The sequence below is a fragment of the Lampetra planeri genome, chromosome 1, assembly GCF_965212315.1.
Source record: "Lampetra planeri chromosome 1, kcLamPlan1.2.h2, whole genome shotgun sequence".
NCBI lineage: Eukaryota > Metazoa > Chordata > Hyperoartia > Petromyzontiformes > Petromyzontidae > Lampetra > Lampetra planeri.
Window position 1 is genome coordinate 12004728 of NC_136107.1, and position 21267 is coordinate 12025994.

The 21267-nt window shown below is 42.9% G+C and overlaps 1 protein-coding gene across 7 annotated transcripts in view; it reads right to left on the minus strand.

Moving 5' to 3' along the window:
- LOC144717854 (amphiphysin-like) overlaps positions 1-20700 on the minus strand; it is a 38139-nt gene extending 17439 nt beyond the window's left edge. For 6 of the 7 annotated variants that reach the window (XM_078593617.1, XM_078593608.1, XM_078593599.1 and 3 more), the window contains exon 1: positions 9469-9531. Coding sequence is in view for 1 of the 7 variants with exons in the window: in XM_078593624.1 (XP_078449750.1) it covers positions 9469-9570; positions 10162-10281; positions 10382-10523; positions 11320-11402; positions 13296-13371; positions 14116-14201; positions 15048-15155; positions 16708-16803; positions 17026-17120; positions 17360-17414; positions 18348-18428; positions 20573-20650 (1122 nt within the window). In the remaining 6 variants the exon portion in view is untranslated. Of the gene's footprint in view, positions 1-9468; positions 9571-10161; positions 10282-10381; positions 10524-11319; positions 11403-13295; positions 13372-14115; positions 14202-15047; positions 15156-16707; positions 16804-17025; positions 17121-17359; positions 17415-18347; positions 18429-20572 lie in introns of those variants that run through there. The other variant, XM_078593624.1, reaches the window with a different exon arrangement.
- Between the last annotated feature and the right edge of the window lie 567 nt (positions 20701-21267).

Consider the following 21267-nt stretch of genomic DNA (forward strand, 5'->3'; position numbering starts at 1 on the left):
TTTGACCTGTATGATAGAATGTCACATGCTTGTTAGAATAAAATTGCTTAACACCAACTGTTCGAGTGCTTCTTTCCAAGTCCATGCAAAACCATCATATTTTTGATAACTGTATCCTGTGATGAGATATGAAAATGGAGACCTAAATATCATAACACACGCTAGGATAATCGGTAAACGTTTAATCATTGATCATCGTGTTATCCTGATTGACATAACTCTGGATAAACGAAGCTGAGCCTAATTACCACAACTGCTCACATTAACATCATCGCAAGCATCCGCATAACTTACTACGATTATCTCAGCGATTATCATAATTTATGCATATAATTACTCACACTATCATAATTTATGCATATCATTACTCACACCATCATAATTTATGCATGTATAATTACACACATTAACATAATTAATGCGATTTGCGCATTTTTCGGAAAATTATTAATTTTTATTATTTTCATCAAAATTTCATAACTCCGACACATACAACATAATGGGGTGGCGTCGTCCGGGATTTCTCACAGACAGTGTTTTGCATGGATGAAGGAATGAATCACTTCGTGTTAACCAGAATATCGTGACCAAACATTGCATTGTGATTGTAAACGGGCGTAAAACAAAAAAAAACGCCGTCTAAGGTCAAAACCCAGAATAGCAGGTTGAAACAGAGACAGTGGAATTAAGATAATATCGTATCAAACCGATTGCATCCTGTGATAAGTGGTGTTAGAGGTACGCACTCTGAATCGGAAAATAACAATAGCTCGAGTCAAACTGACTACACTCTGTGAGATAATTGTTTTATATGCACTCTAAAAGGAATTGTCAAAGGAACTCTTGCCATACCTAAGATGCTAGGATTAGGAATAATTTTTGAATGGGTTACGGGATACGGGGAGCTCGTATTAAAACGTACCGACCAATCTGTTACAAAGCAGTACAGTCAGAGAGACATATGGGAAGGGAGCTGTATCGATAACACGAACACACCTCGGGGGAAACTAATTGACTGGATAAAATGTAAGGAAGGCGAACACGATGCAAAAGCTGCAGAGAAGGCAGGACAGGACTCATGCCTTTTCACACAGGCATACAGACAGGGATTGTGGAATGAAGGAAAATTCGGAAAGGAAACAGGAGAGAAATCGTCTCTAATAAACGAGGAAAAATGTCCTCACACCATCGTAAGGGAGGAGAAATCAGGGCTCGCGACACCAGCGAAACTCACAGACGTGGATCCACAGAATAAATATGGACGTAACATTAAATCACACTCTTGGGTACGTGGACAGAGTCCAGGGACTAATCGCAAAAAAATTATGGATATCGAACAAAAAATCCGTGACAAACAGAAACCCTCACAATTCGAGAGAAGGGATGGAGAGATACATCTGCAAACAAAAACATGTGAGATTGACAACTTCACAGATAGAGGGAAGCAAAATGTTAAAGTAAAGTCGACAGGACGTGCTCCACTAAGGGCAGAGGCAGAAACGGAAGGGAAACGGCAACACGAGCGACACGGCACGGGGCGCGCACACAGAAAATGCACACCGCTTAACCACGCCCGACACAGTACAGATCAAAGTGACAGATTGCCTGATGATAACTTGTTTGATGATGACGCTGTCGGCAATCGACTTTCGGAATACCTATTCACCAGTAAAACCCTTAAATTGATGGACAAGGCTCTAATCAGAATTCCCGATTTTGACCCCCACAATAAGACTATGGATATCCACACACATATCGCAACAATAGAAGAGGAGGCAATGATTAGAGGGCTGATGAGACGGGATGAAAAAGCGAGTTTGTTGAAACGAAGCTTACATAAAGATTCTATTCCATGGGTAAAGTCACTACCACACAAGGTTAGAAATGATTTTAAACAACTGAGCCTGGCAGTGATTCGGAAGTTTGGAGAATATTCGACACTCACTGAAGGGTTTTATGCTGTAAAATCGATGACCCAGGGCATGGACCAAGATCCACGTGACTACCTCGTACAATTTAAAAGAGCGTATTACGCAGGCGATGTGAATCAATACCACGAAGGAGATAAAATGTTCAAAATTATGTTTTTTGAATCCTTGAGCCCAGAGATTACAGAAAGGGTGAGAATGGTTTTGAATCCAGAAACCGCATCCTTACGCCGCATAGAGAGCAAGGCGTACATGGCATGGTTATACAGAGCTAAGAATCAGAATTCGGATCCAGAACACAGGGAGAGGGATAAGGAACCCAGCCTCTCAGAGAGGAATAAAAATCACCGAACAGTCCCACAATGCCTAGAAGAGCAAACACACACGCACCTGTGGCAAAATAACCCAGAGAGAGGTTGGCACGAGAATGAGAGCGGCACAAAGCCGAACATTCAGAGGAATCGCAGGAGGGGGAGGTTCAGAACAGAACCATACCAACACCCCATGCCACGACACACACAAGGTCAAAATTACCCACAGAGATGGCGAAGTAACAATCCAAAAAAAATTTGGCACCCAAATGGGAAAAACACTGGGCCAAAAATGTACGAGAATCGTAGGAGGGAGAGGTTCAGAACAGAACCATATCAACACCCCATCCCACGACACACGCAAGGCTCAAATTATGCACAGAGATGGCGAGATAACCACCTAGCGGGAAGGTGTTACACAGACCGCGGAAGTATGGATGCGAACATTCAGGAGAATCGCAAGAGGGGAGGTCAAACACAATCGATCCAATTCCGACCAATTCCTCCACCGGCTATACCAGGAGGGAATAGAGGAATAACACAGAATGCGGTACAAATACATGATGAACCACCCGCCGAGGTTTTGTTAAACCCCGAGCTCAATGGGAAATACAAGCAGGCTGCAGGTGACAGGGCGGGCAAAAACACGGGCGGTGCTCTTGTGAAAGGCGCGCGGATCGGGTGCGGGGTTGCATTGAGGCGTGATCGGACAGTAGATAACAGACAGCAGAGACAAAGAGAGCACACAGAGACACGCCCTGAGGAGCGCAGGCGTGAGCCTTTGAATGAAAAATATCCAAGGGAAACCAAAATGTACGTGGATCGGAGTGCTAAAATGGAGACAAATGTTCATGACATATCGGGAATGGTGTTAAAATCTAACACACTCGTAAAAACAAAGAGGGCAACATTACGAGGGACAGAATTAAATCGACACACAAACTCGGCAAATGTGCATGTAATCGCAGAGAGAGCGAATGCCACGAACCAAGTGTCAAAGTGGGTTGTGTGCGCGAATTCTGATTATGTACAGCACAATTTTTCACCACACACTCCCACGACGCGAGAGAGTGAGAGAGAAAATTACAAAAACGAACCCGAAAACCGTGATCAAATTATCAAAGTGATAAGTGGTAAACCAGGCAACATGAGGAAGGTAACGCATAAATGCGTTCGAAACCGCTACCTAGCGTTTCCCAGGATTTAACAAAGACAAAGATGAAATTCGTCGGAATTACGATGTATGAGAACCATGTAACTGATGATATCGATGTTTTAACGTGTTGTTATTTTCCTTGCTTAATTCAAATGTAACCATGTTAAGCAAAAACAAAAATGAATATTCGTCGGAATTATGATGTACGAGAACCAATGTAACGCAATATCGATGTTAACGGTTGTTATTTCCTTTGCTAATTCAGATGTAACCAGATTAAGATTGTAATACGTGCACGCGCGTTGTAAGAAATAACCGCCGAGAGTAAGGGCGGCTGATGGGATGCATGACATAAAAAGGGGGCATTACTTTGTTTGAAAATTCGCCAGTGGCCAAATCGACCCCTGATAATTTTCAAAAGGGCGGACTGTTGGATATATGCCCCCCTTTTTAATTTTAAAATTAATTTTTTTTAAGAATTATTCTGCCAACATAGATAATATCGTTTTTTTTTAATAGACACGGGGCAACGTGAGAACGGACACGCCCCCACACTCCCACAGAGGCCCCCACACACTAACACAGATGTGCGCACACCTCATTTCAAAGGAAAGAGGGCATGAAAGAAGGGTAATCAAGATCATAAAAAAACTCCCCGAATTTCACACAAGAGGAACAAGGGAGGGGGGAATGGTAGCCGGGGGGGTTCTGGAAGAAACATCCGTTCGTAAAGGAAAAAAAAACCCTTTTATAAGTACAAAACCAGGCCACGAAATATATAATTATATTCTTAACAAAGGAACAACATTAACAAAAAACACAAACGGGTTTTGAACCATGTTAGACAAACTAGTACAACTTAGCCATGAAGTAAGCAAACAGTATCCATCCTCACTACAATTGAAAATCAGACTACAGTCTGCACCAGAATCGCGACCCATCATTGTTAATTAAATACTGACATTATTTACCTTTATAGAATTTCTACACGGCCGGGCCGAAGCATCGAAGAACAATTATGGCATATATTTCGCTCCAAAACAAAATTCTTAGCCGGGATAGCAGATTAAATAATCACAAGAAGTCAAATAATAAGTACGGAATTAAAGTGAATATCCTAGGAGCTAACGGTGAATAAGGCTCTCAAAATTAACCAAACACAACAACCCCCTGAAAACAACAGCAGCAACACGACCGTCTTTGTCTTTCCGAGAGGATCTCCACACGCAGGCACAAAGCCGGGAAATGACACCAATAAAACTCCCGGGCAATGGCTCAAAGGAAATTAACACGCTCTCAGAAATAAATAAATAAGCGCATGCGCCGGGCGCTTCCACCGTGGAAACAACCGTCTTTGTCTTCCCACAACACGGACAGCAAAAATTGCACACGCAAGGAATAACATCTCCATGAGAGATCGGGTCACGATGAAACATCGGGAACACGGTTTCGGCTTAACTGGGGCATAATGGAATAAGTCGCATTTCAACTTCCAAACCAAAACAACTTAAGCTGTGTGAGACAAAAGATATGATCCCCGAGCGAGGGCGGAAATAATTAAGCTCGCTTAACGCGTAGGTTGTCGCGACAAATATTATTCAGTAACAAAAACATGGATTCGAATATCTCTTTTATATATATAACTCGACGCGAATCATCGGTCTGGCTAATGTATAACTTCGTTGGCGCCGTCACGAGCCCCCCCCCCCTTCCAGAACGACAACAGCTGTGTCTTCAGAGCTAATAAACACGGACAAACACGCAAGCGAAACACACGGACGAACACACACACACAGGAAGGTTTTATGACAGACTTTGAACAACTCGGGAAACGGAGGGCATTTTCTCAACATAAGCCGGGAAAAAATCCATTCAACACTTCGTCAGGGGCCTGGCCCTCCACCACACATCGCCAGGGCTTCAACTCCACCACAGATCGTCAAGAAGCTTTCGTCATCCAGCATGACGAGAATCGCGAGGTAGCGACGTGCTGCTACAAGCCGAGGTCTGCACCACCTAAGAAGAATTACTACACTGAGCCGCCGAGCTGCGAGTGAAACGGACGGAGATTCCAGCTATCACTCTCGAGCCAACAACTTCAACCCAACGTCAATATCAGCAACGAGCGAAAGCATCGTTCATCGCCAGAGCGACAACCAACGAGAACCGACTCGTCATCCAGCAGTGGAGAGAAAGAGCACGCCACCGCGCCGTCAGCTACGAGAGCGCGCCACCGCGCCGTCAGCTACGAGAGCGCGCCACCGCGCCGTCAGCTACGAGAGCGCGCCACCGCGCCGTCAGCTACGAGAGCGCGCCACCGCGCCGTCAGCTACGAGAGCGCGCCACCGCGCCGTCAGCTACGAGAGCGCGCCACCGCGCCGTCAGCTACGAGAGCGCGCCACCGCGCCGTCAGCTACGAGAGCGCGCCACCGCGCCGTCAGCTACGAGAGCGCGCCACCGCGCCGTCAGCTACGAGAGCGCGCCACCGCGCCGTCAGCTACGAGAGCGCGCCACCGCGCCGTCAGCTACGAGAGCGCGCCACCGCGCCGTCAGCTACCGAGGGCCGCCAAGCGCCGCCAAGCGCCGCCGCTCACCTCATCGCGGAGAAAGTGTCAGCTGCAACTCGCACAGACGGCAGAGAGGTTGTATCACTCCCCACATACAGACTCGAGGAAACACAGAGAAAATCTTGTCAAACCAGTTTCCTTTGTCATAGAGCCTCGCCGAAGAATTAATTAAAACAGAGCCAGATTAGCTCTCCCGCAACACGCCCTCACCCACCATTGACTCCAACATTCCGTTAAAAGAATATTATACTTACCGATGAATCTATTGACATATACTTTCGCCTCGGGGATACAATAAGTGCTTTTATTAACGCAAAACGAAATGTGTCATGCTTGTTTTCAAACTCGGCCAGTCGCCGATGGTGATCGATACAAAAACGAACTAATGAGATGCCTGGTGGAGAGGTAGAGGTTACGATTGCATAATAATTTTTGGTCATTCAGTTCGTTAAATGCACAATATCGAAAATGCATAAGAGTTTGAGTTATTCAATTTAGTAAATGCATAAGTGTTCATTCATTCATTTTAGTCAATGCTTAATCTCGTAATTGCATAAGAATTTTAGTTATCCATATTAATCGAATGCTTGATATCGCAAATGCATAAGTGTTTGGTTATTCATGAATTATTGACGCATGTTTGACCTGTATGATAGAATGTCACATGCTTGTTAGAATAAAATTGCTTAACACCAACTGTTCGAGTGCTTCTTTCCAAGTCCATGCAAAACCATCATATTTTTGATAACTGTATCCTGTGATGAGATATGAAAATGGAGACCTAAATATCATAACACACGCTAGGATAATCGGTAAACGTTTAATCATTGATCATCGTGTTATCCTGATTGACATAACTCTGGATAAACGAAGCTGAGCCTAATTACCACAACTGCTCACATTAACATCATCGCAAGCATCCGCATAACTTACTACGATTATCTCAGCGATTATCATAATTTATGCATATAATTACTCACACTATCATAATTTATGCATATCATTACTCACACCATCATAATTTATGCATGTATAATTACACACATTAACATAATTAATGCGATTTGCGCATTTTTCGGAAAATTATTAATTTTTATTATTTTCATCAAAATTTCATAACTCCGACACATACAACACTCCCCTGCAATCGATTAGCGTGTCCCGGGTGAATGAGCACGTCGCACTCGACATGCTCGGTCCCTTTCCCACCACCCCACGGGGAAATAAGTATTTGTCGGTGGGTGTGGAGTACGTTTCGCGGTGGCCAATGGCCTGGCCGGTGCTGGAGCAGTTGGCTGCGTCGATCACGGACGATTTTCTTCACGGGTACGTCTTAGATAAGGGAGCCCCGGAACGCCTTCTTGCAGATCAGGGCAAAAAATATTCGTCTAAACTGCTCAAGGAGGTATGTGACCTGTTGGTTACAAAGAAGGTCCGCACCTCGCCCTATCACCCAGACTGACGGCATGGTGGAACGCCTGCACAGGACCCTGACATCCATGCAATATCAGCAGGTCAATGCGGAACACACTGACTGGGATCTGTACGTGCCGGGTGTTCTCACTGCATACAGATTGGCCCTTCACGCTTTCACCGGCTACTCGACGTTTTTCCTCATGTATGGGAGGGAGCAAGATCCACCAATTGAGATTCAATTAATTCCGGAGCTGGCTAGCTGGCTAGCTTGTCTGAAGCTAGGGAAGCTTCCCGAGGAAATTCGGCTTACGACACGCTGCTAACGAGCGGCGGGTTGGGTTCTGGGAAACAGGGACCAAATGGTCGTTGGGTGTTAGGGTGTGGCTTCCCTGCCCCCAGGTCCTGGTGGGTACGTCCCCTAAACTATATAAGCCTTGGTGACGCCCCGTGGAAATTGTGGAGGTTAAGAGCCCACAAAGGGTACGCATCTAGTTCGGTCGCAGGCGCTGGTTCGTGCATTCGTCGCAGCTTAAACCTTTTTGTCCGCCTAATGGTGTCCCCTTCATCTCCATTACCTGAGGGCTGTGTGTCGGGTGTGCCCGACAAGCTGGGGCGCGTGTCCGCGGATGTGGTGCCTCAGGGGACTTCTCCTTCTTCCCCCGCAGAGCCCCAGTGCCTTGGGTCGGTGGAGCAGCCGGTGACACTGCTGGGTTCGGCGACGAGGACCCGCTCCAAAACTACTCGTTTGAAGTGACCCTTGTTAGCAGACAAGCCTCCTCAGCACCACGGCTGTGGTCTTACACACGTGCCGGAGGGGTCATTGGTTGACCCTGGCCCCTCTCGTGCCGTGGGTGGTGACTTGCTTGCGGGGGGGTTGTGCTGCTGCCAAGGGGTCGCGTCGGCGCGTTGTTGGCGCGCTCGCAGCGCCCACATTCGTTGTTGGACCTTTCCCTGTGCGTTCGCGGCTGACGGCGTTTTTCGTTGCTGTCGATGTCGCTGTTGTATATTGCGTACAGGGGGGTGCGGGGCGATATGCTGCCGGGCGGTCGCGTCGGCGCATTTTTGGCACGTTCGGTGTGCCTATATTTTCGACCCATTTATTTTGTGGGCGGGTTTTGGTCAAACCCCTTTTTGTTCAAAACTCTTTTCCTTTATATCCTCCCCTTTTGATTTTCACGATTATTGCACATACATTAAGGTCTCAGCATGTTGGACACACTGACTTGGGAAAAGTCGTCCACACATAGGCACTGGCCGTGCTCAATTGGCCACGCTCACAGCCCTTCCCCCTTTCCTTTCCACGGCTGAGTGGGATTGCTGCCGGGATGGCTGTGCGCGATCTTGTACTTCGGCCATTTCTGACTTAACGAGTACCGGGCTTACAGCCCTTCCCCCCTTCTCAGCTGGGTGGGATTACTGCGGGGATGCCTGCGTGTTAAGTGGGATGCCGCCGAAGATCTTCTCCCTCCCTTTTGTAATTAGGAGAGTTTTACAGCCAGGTCAGCTGTGTTTTAAAAAGGGGCGGGGGGTAGTGTAGTGACGTAATTTATGTCACTGCGGTGTTAGCGCCAGCCACTATCATAAGAGTGCTGCTGAGCGCCGAGAACCTCCCTAGGGGGCACGAGGGACACGTGACAGGGGAGCCGGGAGCTCCTGACTTGATACAGGAGGGGGCGTTGCCGAGGGCGGGGCGAGGCCGCGGCCAAGGAAATAAAGGGGGAGCCCCGACGGGGATCGGGGCTCATTTGTGGGGATCGTCCTGGGGACCCAGTCTCTTCGCTCTTCATTCATCGGGTTGAGTTTTAGCTCGGCATCGTGGGTCAGGCAGCGTGTGTGCTGACTGGCCCGTTCGTTATAGTTAACTCGCACGCACACAGCGAAGAATATAGCCACACCTAGCTATAGAACCTGAAGTGGTTAGAGAAGTTGTTAATAAACGTGTTGCCTCCAACTCTAGTGTGTGTGCCTCTGTATATCACACTACACATGTATCTAAATTATACTTTATAGACAGTTTGATTAACCATTTGCACAAACATGCAATATAGGTGAAGAAGATCTCAACACTTGATAAAGCATTTAAAACCAACCTGGTTTATGGCAGGGCTCATGGGAGTTGTGGCCGTGTCTGGCTTCAGAGGGTCAAAATCGATGTCCAACAAGCTCCCCTCATCCTTCTTAGCTGCTTCTGCCTACAAAGAAAATATGCAAGTAGTATCAAAAAGTATATTACCATAATAAAGTATGTAAGCTAAATATCAGATGATAAGAATTACCTTTAAAACTATTTAATGGTAAATTATATATACATGTCAATCCGTACGGTTTACCTGTATTTTTGTACAGGGAAATTGAGTTCAGGTCCATAAGGCATACATCTGTTTCAATACGGGCAAAAAAAATTGTCTATTTGTTTGTTTCTCCCTTGTGATGGGACTTTATAGGATGAACGTTGAGATTTATAAGGGCACGGGGTGACGAATAAGGTCTGAATTGGTCTGTAATAATGTAGGCACTGATAAGGGGTTGACAGGTATGATCATATAGTATGCTAATTAAGAATCGTGTGCCAATTTTAGACATCACGGGGAATACTTACATATATTATTTACATCCTAAAGACGCTCTCAGCACGTGGACAGAAACATCGCTGGACAACCAGAAGGCATATCGGCAAGGGGACCTCTACATACATTAGTTAATTCACGATAATGCAAATCATGACCACAATTCAGTAGAATGAAGATGCCAATTATGGCAAGATATAACGTAATATTCTGTACCGGTGCGCTGCTAAAGTCTGGGACAAAGTTGTCATCAAACAAGCTGAAGATAGCTTCCTGCTGCACTTCCTTGCTGGGCGTAAGCTTTGGTGGTGGTGGTACTGGCGGCCCCTTGCGTCCCTGAAAATAAATCAGCAGAGACACAGCCAATTAGCTCCTACTCGAGTAAAACATTTCCACAAGTTTTATTGCAACAAATTTAAACGAACACTACACGAACCAGTGATGGAGACTTGAGAGGAGCTGACATGTGGTTTGGACCAAGTGCCTGCTCATCGCCCGTGAAGAGGGAGGTGGGGGCTTGCACGGTGATCTCCGGCGGGGAACACGGGGTCTCCGTTATCTTCAGTGGCCCTGAATCACTGTTACACAGGGTCAAGAGAAAACCAGGTTATAAAGAAGAACATATTTGAAGTGCAAGAGGAATAAATTAACAGTTTAAGTTACATTTTTTACAGGTGATTTTTTTTTCTTTATTTTGTTGTCCTTGCCCTGCACCTCCAATCAGCATGGATGACTATGCACGGTGCAAAAGAAGTTCAACATACATGCATTCATTAGTTAAAAACCCTTTATTAACAAAAAATATACTTGGTACATCACACAATTAATTAAATCAATCGACCATAGCACTATTCAAGTGGTTCATAAAAAGTTGGAATCAATCATTTAAGGTACAATTAATGAAATTAACTGATGTTATCCATGCACAAAATATAATATTTACAGTATAATATATGCCATCTACCGAGCCTACCAATGTATATTTTAAAAATGAAAAACATCTTTCTAAAAATATAGAGTACTACAGTATAGCAACGTAAGCCTCTTACTAAAAATAAATAAGTCGATGGATGAGATAAAAACTACATGATCTAGGGCTGGAGTCTATACTTCCGTTAGATCATGGCAAGAGGCTGGCAAATTATTCAGAAACACTCAATATGAACTACTTGTACATTCCTGGGCTTTAGTGAAAAACTTACCCGTGTTCATATTCTATAAATCATGTATGCATAACCATTGTGAGTCAACAAAAAAAATCACGTCATGAAGCAGCACTATAACAGAAAATGTGAGTGTGCACACACAGCCTGTGACAAAAAATAAACTGAAAGTGCTGCCCTTATTCACAAGGGCAGTGTCAATCTATAGTACCTGGGTGCACCTCGAATGCTGAAGGCCAGGTCAGCGTGCTGGTCGCCCAGCTTCACCATCACCTCGTACAGCTCGTGGTTCAGCTGCAGTGGAGGAACACCGACAGCATAATTTGAGTGACCTTATGTTGTATAGACACAGAACAAGCCTATTTTATTAAAGAGGTCTCAATCAATAGGCATTTAACAATCCACCCTCCAGGTGAATTGCTTATCACGATTCAAGAACACTATTCAATCCAACCTTTGATTGCTTTTGTTTGTTACTCTCATTTGCATTGTGGGTCATATTTTCTATGTTGTTTGTTGTATTAACCTAAAGACAAATAGCATTGTTTTTTTATCATGTGAATAACAAATTAAATAATGTATTCTTATATGATGTATATACGATGAGCATATAAATCAATTTCAATTTTTTATTGTGACTTGCCTATCAACAACATGTGGGTTTAATCTGGAATTAGAAAAACACTGTGTTACATTGATTTCAACATAAAATAGCATTTAATATACTTTTATTTTGTACATCTGAAAATATCAGCACATATCTCCTTTTAATGAGACAGCCTTTTGTTATCTTTAATCAATGAACACATCTTCTTGTATCTTTCGGTAAAGTCACGTAGAATGGAAATAGTAAAATAATAAAAATAAAACATAATAAAATTATCACGACGTTTCAGCCACAACACAAGTAGCCGTCCTCAGGTGGAGAACAGGTCTGTCGAGGAGACAGAGTCTGAATGACAAGCCCCAGGCTTGGAGCGACTATTTAAGCTGGGATGGAGGGGCGAAGAGCGCCTTGCCCCTCCATCCCAGCTTAAATAGTCGCTCCAAACCTGGGGCTTGTCATTCAGACTCTGTCTCCTCGACAGACCTGTTCTCCACCTGAGGACGGCTACTTGCGTTGTGGCCGAAACGTCGTGAGAATTATTTTATTGTTTTATTTTTATTATTTCATTATTATTTCCATTCTACGTGACTTTACCGAAAGAACCAAGAAGATGAATCCCTGCAGTCACGAAAGCTTAAAATCGAAATTCAATGAACACATGCTGAAATGTGAAACTAATGTGCTATTAACACGTGTATTATTTTTAGACTACAATTTACACCGCAAATGCTAATATAAAAACATATCTGCACAAAAGTATTTTCTAATTATATTCTAAAAAGAGATATTGAAAAGGTAATGTTTATTTTGTTTAACCAGGTGAGAACTCAATGAACAAGGATAGTCTCAATTGTAAGAATGGCCTGGTACATTTGTTGTAAAAGTGCATTTTAGCTCCCAACTGTGTGGTTTCCAATTTAAAAATACACAGATACAGTTACATCAATATCTATACACTGTACGTATACCAACTATTTTCTTGTATTATGACTTAAAACTTTCGTGACTGCAGGAATTAATATTCTTTGGTTCTTTCGGTAAAGTCACGTAGATAGAACAATTATAATAACCAGGCTACAGTAAACATTAGTGTTTTTTTCGTTTTATTATTTTTATTCACTTTATTTTTTCATTATATCGAAGTGACTTTACCGAAAAAACCAAAGAATATATATTCTTGTAGCTGTTAATTTCGTGCAAGATCCCTCCTAGCTCATAAATACACAATCCAACCTCAGGAAACATGCAAGAGATAGAACCAACATTTTCATTGTGATTTAAATTCCAATTTAAAAAAAATTTAAGAGTGGACTATCATACATTGGGAATAATATCACAGCGATTTCACATATCTGTAAGGCAAAAAGAATATCTTAGGAATGTCTCACATTTTATCAAGTTCAGGAAAGAACTGAACCAACATAATCTAGACACCTAGGCTGAAAACAGCCGAGGTATTCAACATATAAATCTGTGCAGTCATGCCACTTTTTAGGATTCAATTCCAAAACATGTCATCACTCTGCCATATTGATAGTGATGTCAGCAAAAAGTTTCACTTTTGAGTAATTCAGTTTTACCAGACCAATCTCTCTGTGAAATTTCTCCTCCAGACTCGCAATGCTTCTGAAAGTGTTCACGTAAAATCCAATACGGCTGCAAGGATAAAAACAAGATGACAAAGTTAGAATACATCTTTTAAATAAATCTTTAAAACACTAGCCTTTTATCCATCCAAGGACAGGTGTATTGCAGTAAATCTGAAACTTGCAAGCGAAACGCAGACCGCGACGTGATATTCATTGCATTAATGCGCGTGCAATTTGTAAGGGCGCGGTGACACAGACCTATTTCCTTTTAAGGTTATAATCCCTTGTTCATCATGACGTCCTTTTTACTTGATGTCTCAATAGCGTTACGGAGATCGTGTGACATGAAGGTTCTGCCTTTGTAGTGAGGGTTGTAAGTTGACGCTGAGGGGGGAGGAGGCGCCTCGGCTCCCCATGTGGAGTGACATCAGCCGCTAATTATTATGAATGGGGGGGGGGGGGTGTCCATGTGGAGGACGTAACTTGTTCATGATTATTAATGGGGGCTGGTCGACGTGGAGTGATGTCACGAGCGTTGCACACAGGTATTCTTGGCTCATTATAGTAGGTAATAATAATGGGGGGGTGTCCATTTGGAGGATGTCACCTGCTCATGATTATTGAGGGGGGCTGGTCGATGTGGAGTGAAGTCACGAGCATTAAGGACATTCCTGGGTTATTATAGTAGGTATGGGCATGCAAGTCGCTGGCATAAGTGTATTATTTTCTTGCCACATATTCCAAGAATATTTAACAACAGAATACATTTCACAATATACATTATTCATTATCCATATAATCTGATCTGTACCTATTCCAAAGGATTGGCAGCTCCTCTTGCAGGTCCACATTCAGCTCCTCAAATACCTTCTGAGCCTTCAGAAAATCTTCTTCTGCCTGGCTCCACAAACATAAAGAACATATACTTGCAAACAGCGGCTTGCAATGGCAAGTTTTGAGTCTCTGCATTCATCATCTCTACACCATTGTAAATAGGTTAATGTGATGTTAAATAATGCTGCAACAGAATGAAGTGGAGAGGTGTAATAAACCACTATTCAACAAACTTAAATACTATTCCTTTGCAAATTAATATATGAAAAACATGTGATTTCAAACTTCACAATTATTCAGGTATACTATACAATGAGATTAAACACCTCATATATAATGTGCCACGACTGCTAACCAATAAGACACATTTGAATACTTGCATTTTATATGTAGATTTGTAAAATAAATGGTCATTGACATGCTGTCCTGATAAATGGTTTGTCAAAGGTGGAAGCTTGACCCGACTTCCTCACGCACGACCTAAGATCATGGGAGCAGAATTGGCCATCACCAGACTCTGAGCCAACAGGCAGGCTATAGCACATGTCAGTGCCCAGGCCTGCTGCCTGTGATGAAGCTAACACTCATGTGCCAGCAATAGGCAGCAAGTTAGGCAGGAGGCCATTGTGTTGCCCATCACCAAGCTAATGGCATGTTTGTCCTGAAAGTTGGACAGGTTGGCCACAAGGGCCAACCCTCTCCATGGTTGGCCCTTGCAGAGACAAATAGTTGGAGTATGATTGAGCCTGGCTCTATATAGCCATGGGAGAAGCATAGAAACCGGCCAGAGAAGACTGTCTCTGCACAGCCTGGTGGACAGTAGAGGAAATATGAGTAACTAATGTATTTACTGCCAAGCAGACAAAATTATGCTAAAATAGCACTCTCCTCATGCTCCTTATGTATCACCTTGCTTATTTTGGAGTCATCCTTCTTCCTTGTGCATGTCAAGGCCTCCAGGTGATGTCTGGTGCTATCGTAATCCACCAGTTTCCGGCCGCGTTTGGCAATACGTGTCTGTAAATGGTACATTCCTCTTGTTATCACTGTATATAACTACAAAGTACAGTAAGTCCCCAGCTTGCAGAAGACCCGACTTACGGAAATCCGAATTAAATTAAATGGTCCCATAATACATGTAAAAAAAAAAGAAATTGCGAAAAATGTTGCGTTAGTTCGATAAGCGCAAATAGTGCAGCGCGGTGAGGTTGCGGATGAATAATACGTAATTGTTTGTTTTCTATGCTCAGAATTATATTTTTTCCAATGTTTCTATTGCTAGTTTTCTTAATTTTAAGTGGATTTCATGAGTTATTTACTGCATGTACTTTATTTAACACAATTACACTTCAATTACTTATGGTCTCAGCCAACAGGCACGATAAACAAACATTGCAAAGTGACTGCTTTCTGTTAACAATTAATATTAAAATATTTTGTGGTATTCATAAACAATTCGATACAGGTGACCTCCCACTTACGAAGGCTCGACTTGCGACCCCCCGCTTTTACAACCTTTCTTATAGTAAGACCCCCACAGTAACGACCAAAACTCGTTTCTACGACCGCCTAACGACTGCTGACGCCGAGTCAATTACACTGCTTTGTTCTTCTGCCATATGCATATGTACAGCATAGCCCGACAAGTATGCAGCTGCACATAGAACGAATGCAGCAGCATCTCTTTCGCAAACACTCTTCACTTTTTTGTAAATTTTCTTCAAATTTAAATTTTTTTCGCCTTTCGCTGTCTGAGAAGAGGAAATGTGATGCACGTGCAGAAAAGTACTTAAGAATTTTCAAATGTGTTTGTTTTCACTTAATGAATGTTTGTAAAAGTTACTAAAAATTACAATGTTTATAGGGTTTTCATTTAATTTCGTGGTCAATTTTGGTATTTTTATGGTATGTAATAGGTTTCCAGGAACAGAACCCCAAATTTATAACATTGTGCCTATCGGAAATAAGGGTTCGACTTCAGGAACCAATTAGGTCGTAGGTGCGGGGGTCACCTGTACAGTATATGTTCCATTAGTTTAATTATGGGTAGTGTTAGGGGAGATATTCGATTTAAATGAAAGAATTATAGGAAGTGCAGAGCGTATGTACAGCGATACGATACAGGTAGGGATAAAAAATGGACAGAGTGATACAGGACTGAGAGAAAACGAGCTAGTAATTGGGTAGGGGAGGCACAACTATTTCTGGCTATGGGATTTAATCTTGATTTTGGGGGGAAATTGGTGAGTTTCCAACGTACGGAAAATTCGGGTTACGGATCATTCTTGTGAACCAAACCCTTCCGTAACCCAGTGACTGCCTGTCATGCTTCTATAACAATATCGGAAAGTGTGTCCGATTGAAATTCAAATAATCCATGCGTGCTTACTATATAGCAATTTAATTATCACTTTTATAGGCAATTATGCAAGTACACATGAGTAAACACGAGTACATAGCATCTGAAGTACAAATAGGTACACATAAATGGTAATTTCCAATTGCAGTTTACAACTTTAGTCATTACTTTAATGGACAAAACATCGTAAAAAATCCAAACTAACTGTACCTTTATGTCAGGAAACTGCCCCAAGTATATATCGAGGGTGAGTAATGCCAGATCCACCAGCTTCTGGTGGAAATCTTCCCATAGTTCATTGTTCCGCTAAAGCAGAGGAGTTAGGAAGCAGACATTCAAATTTGAGTGAAGCATTTCATATGAAAGTGTGGTTACTCACTGCAACGACTGTTTTTTTCTTCCATAGTAAAAACAATTGTAGTTGCTTAAAACTGTAAAATGAAAACTTTTTTTAAATAAACTGTCATAAAATGGAATACATGTTTATAATAGTTATACAGCATCATTGTGTAATATATTTAAACATACCTCCGCAATATCCTGAATGAGCTCCTTTCCATACCAGTCTGGCTCGTAAATCTCTTGAAGCGATTCAATCAACTTCTTGGATGACTCGTGCATGGCTGTGCAATGAAGCAGTCACCACATAGTCTTGTAAGAAACTAGCCAAGCCATTTTTGCGACTTAATATATCACAATTGACAATTTATACTGCCAATGAAGCAAAGTTTTTTGTCAAAATAACTTTGATGGTGTATACAGTGAATTTAGTATTCCAGCTGCCAATTCGCTTAAATGTATAATCTTGTTAGTTTTGAAAATGTATTCACATTTACCCTATTATGCATTTAAGTAAATTTACCTTTGACTGCTGCCAGATAGGCCTTGACTTCTTTATGTAGCCTGGTTCCTTCACCCTATTTTAGAACACAGGAATTAGCAACTGGAAAATACAACAAAAAGCTGGAGGTAAACGGAGGGAATTTGAAAATTATACATGTATAAAAAATATATAGTATATACTTGCATTAAGTATTTGCATTTTTTTTACAGATTAGATAAGCACTATTATTACATTTTATCTATACGATTTCTATGCAATAATATTATTTGTTGAGCAAACATAAGTGCTTTAATTAAATTAGACTATTACATACCTAATTAAGTGGGGAACTGAGGCTCAGGGAGCTTGTGTTGAAAGGGGCCCAAACAACCTAAAACTGGATTCCTGTTCAAGTCCAACTCGGTATTCTTTTAGTACAACAGGAATAGTTTAAAGGTGTCCTCAAAGCTCATAACTCCACATGAACTGCTAGTACATAGCAACTGCTCGACAAAAAATAGACAATATTGATGAACGTGGAGCTTAGCTTTCAGTGTTATATTTTCCCTTTACAGGGTCACTTTTCTCCTCGGACATAACCTCCATACATCACAGGGAATAGCTTGGTTTAAAGAATTCTTTCATAGGAAGTAATGCCTAAACAGATGAAAGTATAACACATATATTTGCTGAAAACACTTACATTTATAAAATGTTTAACTTTGTTATTATAGCTGCAAAATAATAAAAACACATCACCCAACAATCTCAGTTTAATTTCCATTTTTAACAAAAGTACAATCTTTACAATGAATTTAAGTGTATGAGCCACTCCCACTTCGCTGTTTTAAAGACAATTGTGTATTGGCTTCTATTTATATCCTAAATATCCTGACCTATATCTACCTAACAATTATACTTATGTGCTCAGTGTTTACTTTGTCGATACAGATTTAGAACCAATAAAACATGAACGTACATTTACAATTGCGAATTAAGTTTACATTAGTATTTTACTGTTGCTTACATATTGCTTGCTGAAGTTGTGCACCAGCTGTTCAAACTGTGTGTCCTTGGTCTCATCAGCTTTTCCCAACTTCTGCAGCACCTTCATATATCAATACAGATTTTAATCAGACCATCACTAAATAACTGTTTATTTCCCACCATCATAGTCACACCATAAGCCATATTTTAAAACCATTTCATGTAACATAAAAAAATAACTGTAAAAAATTGTTCACTTCGGAAGAACACCCATTCTACACAGTATATAACATCTTATAATAATATGATCACATGTATACATCTCGGATTAGTCTACTCTTATTACTTGAGCATATGCATGTTGAATTGCACGAACGTAAAACGAATAAAACACAAATTCCCTCCACCCCCTTTGCAGCGTGCTGTACCCACTAGCATGTGGCATGACATATCACGTGTCCAAGGAAAATACTCCCAGTCGCTACATTATTCATTGGTTACATCCCTACCCTTCAACATTGTGAGTGCAACCACTCAGTTGACATGGTCCATAATTTAATAGATGCTTGCTCTTTCCTCTGAAGCAGAAAGCAGCCGCATATTTGTGAGCACTGTATCTCCGTTGTGTCTTCTCACCAGGGTACTTCAATTCCTCCACAAATGCAATACTTGTCTTTAATAATTTACAGCCCTTTGTCAGTCCACTGCTGGAGGAAGGCCTTCCTCACCACCCCGTAGGCCAAGGGATGTTTGACGTACCTTCATGCTAGCCATTGCGGTGTTGGTGTAATTGTGTTTACAGTGACCAATATGCTCTTTATTGACAAATGCGCTGATGCATACAAAATGGATTACAATAACCACATGCACCTACACGTTTTGTATGCACAGCCACGTTTGTTAAATAGAAGAATGCAACAACGCAGGAAAACTAAAGGTGTTTTTATTCGGTTTTAGAAGGGCTAACCTTACTCTAAAATCGTGCTTTTCAACATGTGTTGGGTAGTGTTAGCAAGACATTTGTTTCATGGTGCGTGTTAGTGTGTTGTTGTAGCTGCGAACGTAGCGCTGACGTTTCCCGCGCGCATTTGAAAGGTATCCTGCACGGTATCCATGCCACAGCATGGGCACACTCCCCCTTAAAGGTTGGAGGGGGGGTGATGACCACCGCTCTAGAACATGGCAAAAAAACACAATTATAACGATTCAGCGGCCGTGCTTTTGGCACATGCGGGGCCAAGCCAAGCACCGCGAAATCAATGATCGTGTCTTCTTCAGCACGGACCTTGAATTATATTCTATTTAGGATGTATATAACAGCGCCCTTTCCAGGGAACTTTACAACGCAAGCCAACGGCGGTACACAAAGGGAAAAGGGGAGCAACGGGTGGGGTGGAGCGGCTGCTAGTAAGGGAGGTGACGGAAGGGATGGAGGGACAAGGGCTGGGAATGGAGGAGGAATAAGGTGGAGTGTTATGGTGAATGAAAATCGTTTTATACAGCTGGCATACATTTTAAAACGCATAACAAATGCATGGCGCTTGACAAGGTAACAACCAATGAAAAACCCGCCATGAAAAATAGGCTCTGATAAACAATAGACACCATCTTTAATTTAACCTATGAGAGAGAGGACAACATTTCACTTGGCTTTTAAACGGTTAAGAGCTATTTCATTGGGCACCCCCCAGCACACACACACACACCAAGAATGCCTCCACTGTACGGTGAGTGGTATCCCGTCCCGTAGTATTATCAATACTCCTTGAGTTACAATAAGTATGTGATCGGATGTGGGGAAGATGTGAAAATGTGAGGCTCATGACGATGCGAGGATGATGATGATGTGACAATGCGAATACGACGATGCTGCTGCTGATGCGCCAAGGTGATCGTCACAGGATGATGTTGCTGCACTTGTGACGTTAGAATGACAAGTGACGTGGATGATAATGCAGTATCTGGTGATGAAGATGTGACACTGTTGTGTATGAATGTTGTGATGCGATGACCGATGGAGGCCGTGTATTGTCGCAAGCAGGCAGGCAGCGCCCCGTTGTACCATCACCACCCTCCATGCTCATCTCTTTGATTTATTTCCAAACCACAGCAGCTTGCCGCATCCACCGACAACGGGCATCTGCATCCGCACCAGCGCGCCTTTGCCCCGTCCTCCATTCCCTCAAAGCCAGCAGTTAGCGGTGGTAATGATGATGATGGTGATGATGATGGTGACGGTAGCGAGGTGTTCTCTGACCGCCCTACCTTCTCCTGTGCCCTGGTGATCCGCTTCTTGGCGTTTTTGGCGAAAATGCCTGAGCTGACCTTCCCCACGTCCGCCATGACGCTCACGCACGCGTCCGGAGAATCGATCCGGCGTTATAGAAGCGAGCACCGATTCCCTCCTCCTGCACAACAATGCAGGAAGGGGGATTGCGGGAATCGACGGCGTGTTTGTTTAGTGTGAGCGGAATCGAGAGTCGAATTTCGGGAGGCTTATAACGGGGCTGCGTTGCTTGCCAGGTTTCGATGTTTCGTCTCGCAAATACAACATGTTCTAACATTGTGCTCGTCTATAATAAAGGGTTTTTTCGTATTTCACTTACGGCTAAGACGCATGCAAACGTTTAACGTGCTTTAGAGAGCGAATATTGGTTTCACTGGGTACTGTGTGGGGCCGTCCATAAATGACGTCACGCGATTGTTGCGATTTTTGACCCCCCCCCTCGTCACACGGCGTCACAAAAAGTCAGACCTCCCCTCAAATATGACGTCACAAAGCTCTGCCCCCCCCCCCCCAAAAAAAAATAACATGCTTCAAATCGCTTTAAACTATTGTCATTGTAGTGCATATTTAATGTGGCGCTGCACTCTGATATTGTAGGAGAAAACGATCCGGCCGCGTCGTCCCGCACCCCCACCTCATTTATTTGGTCAGGAAAAGTTGCGCGACCTAGCGC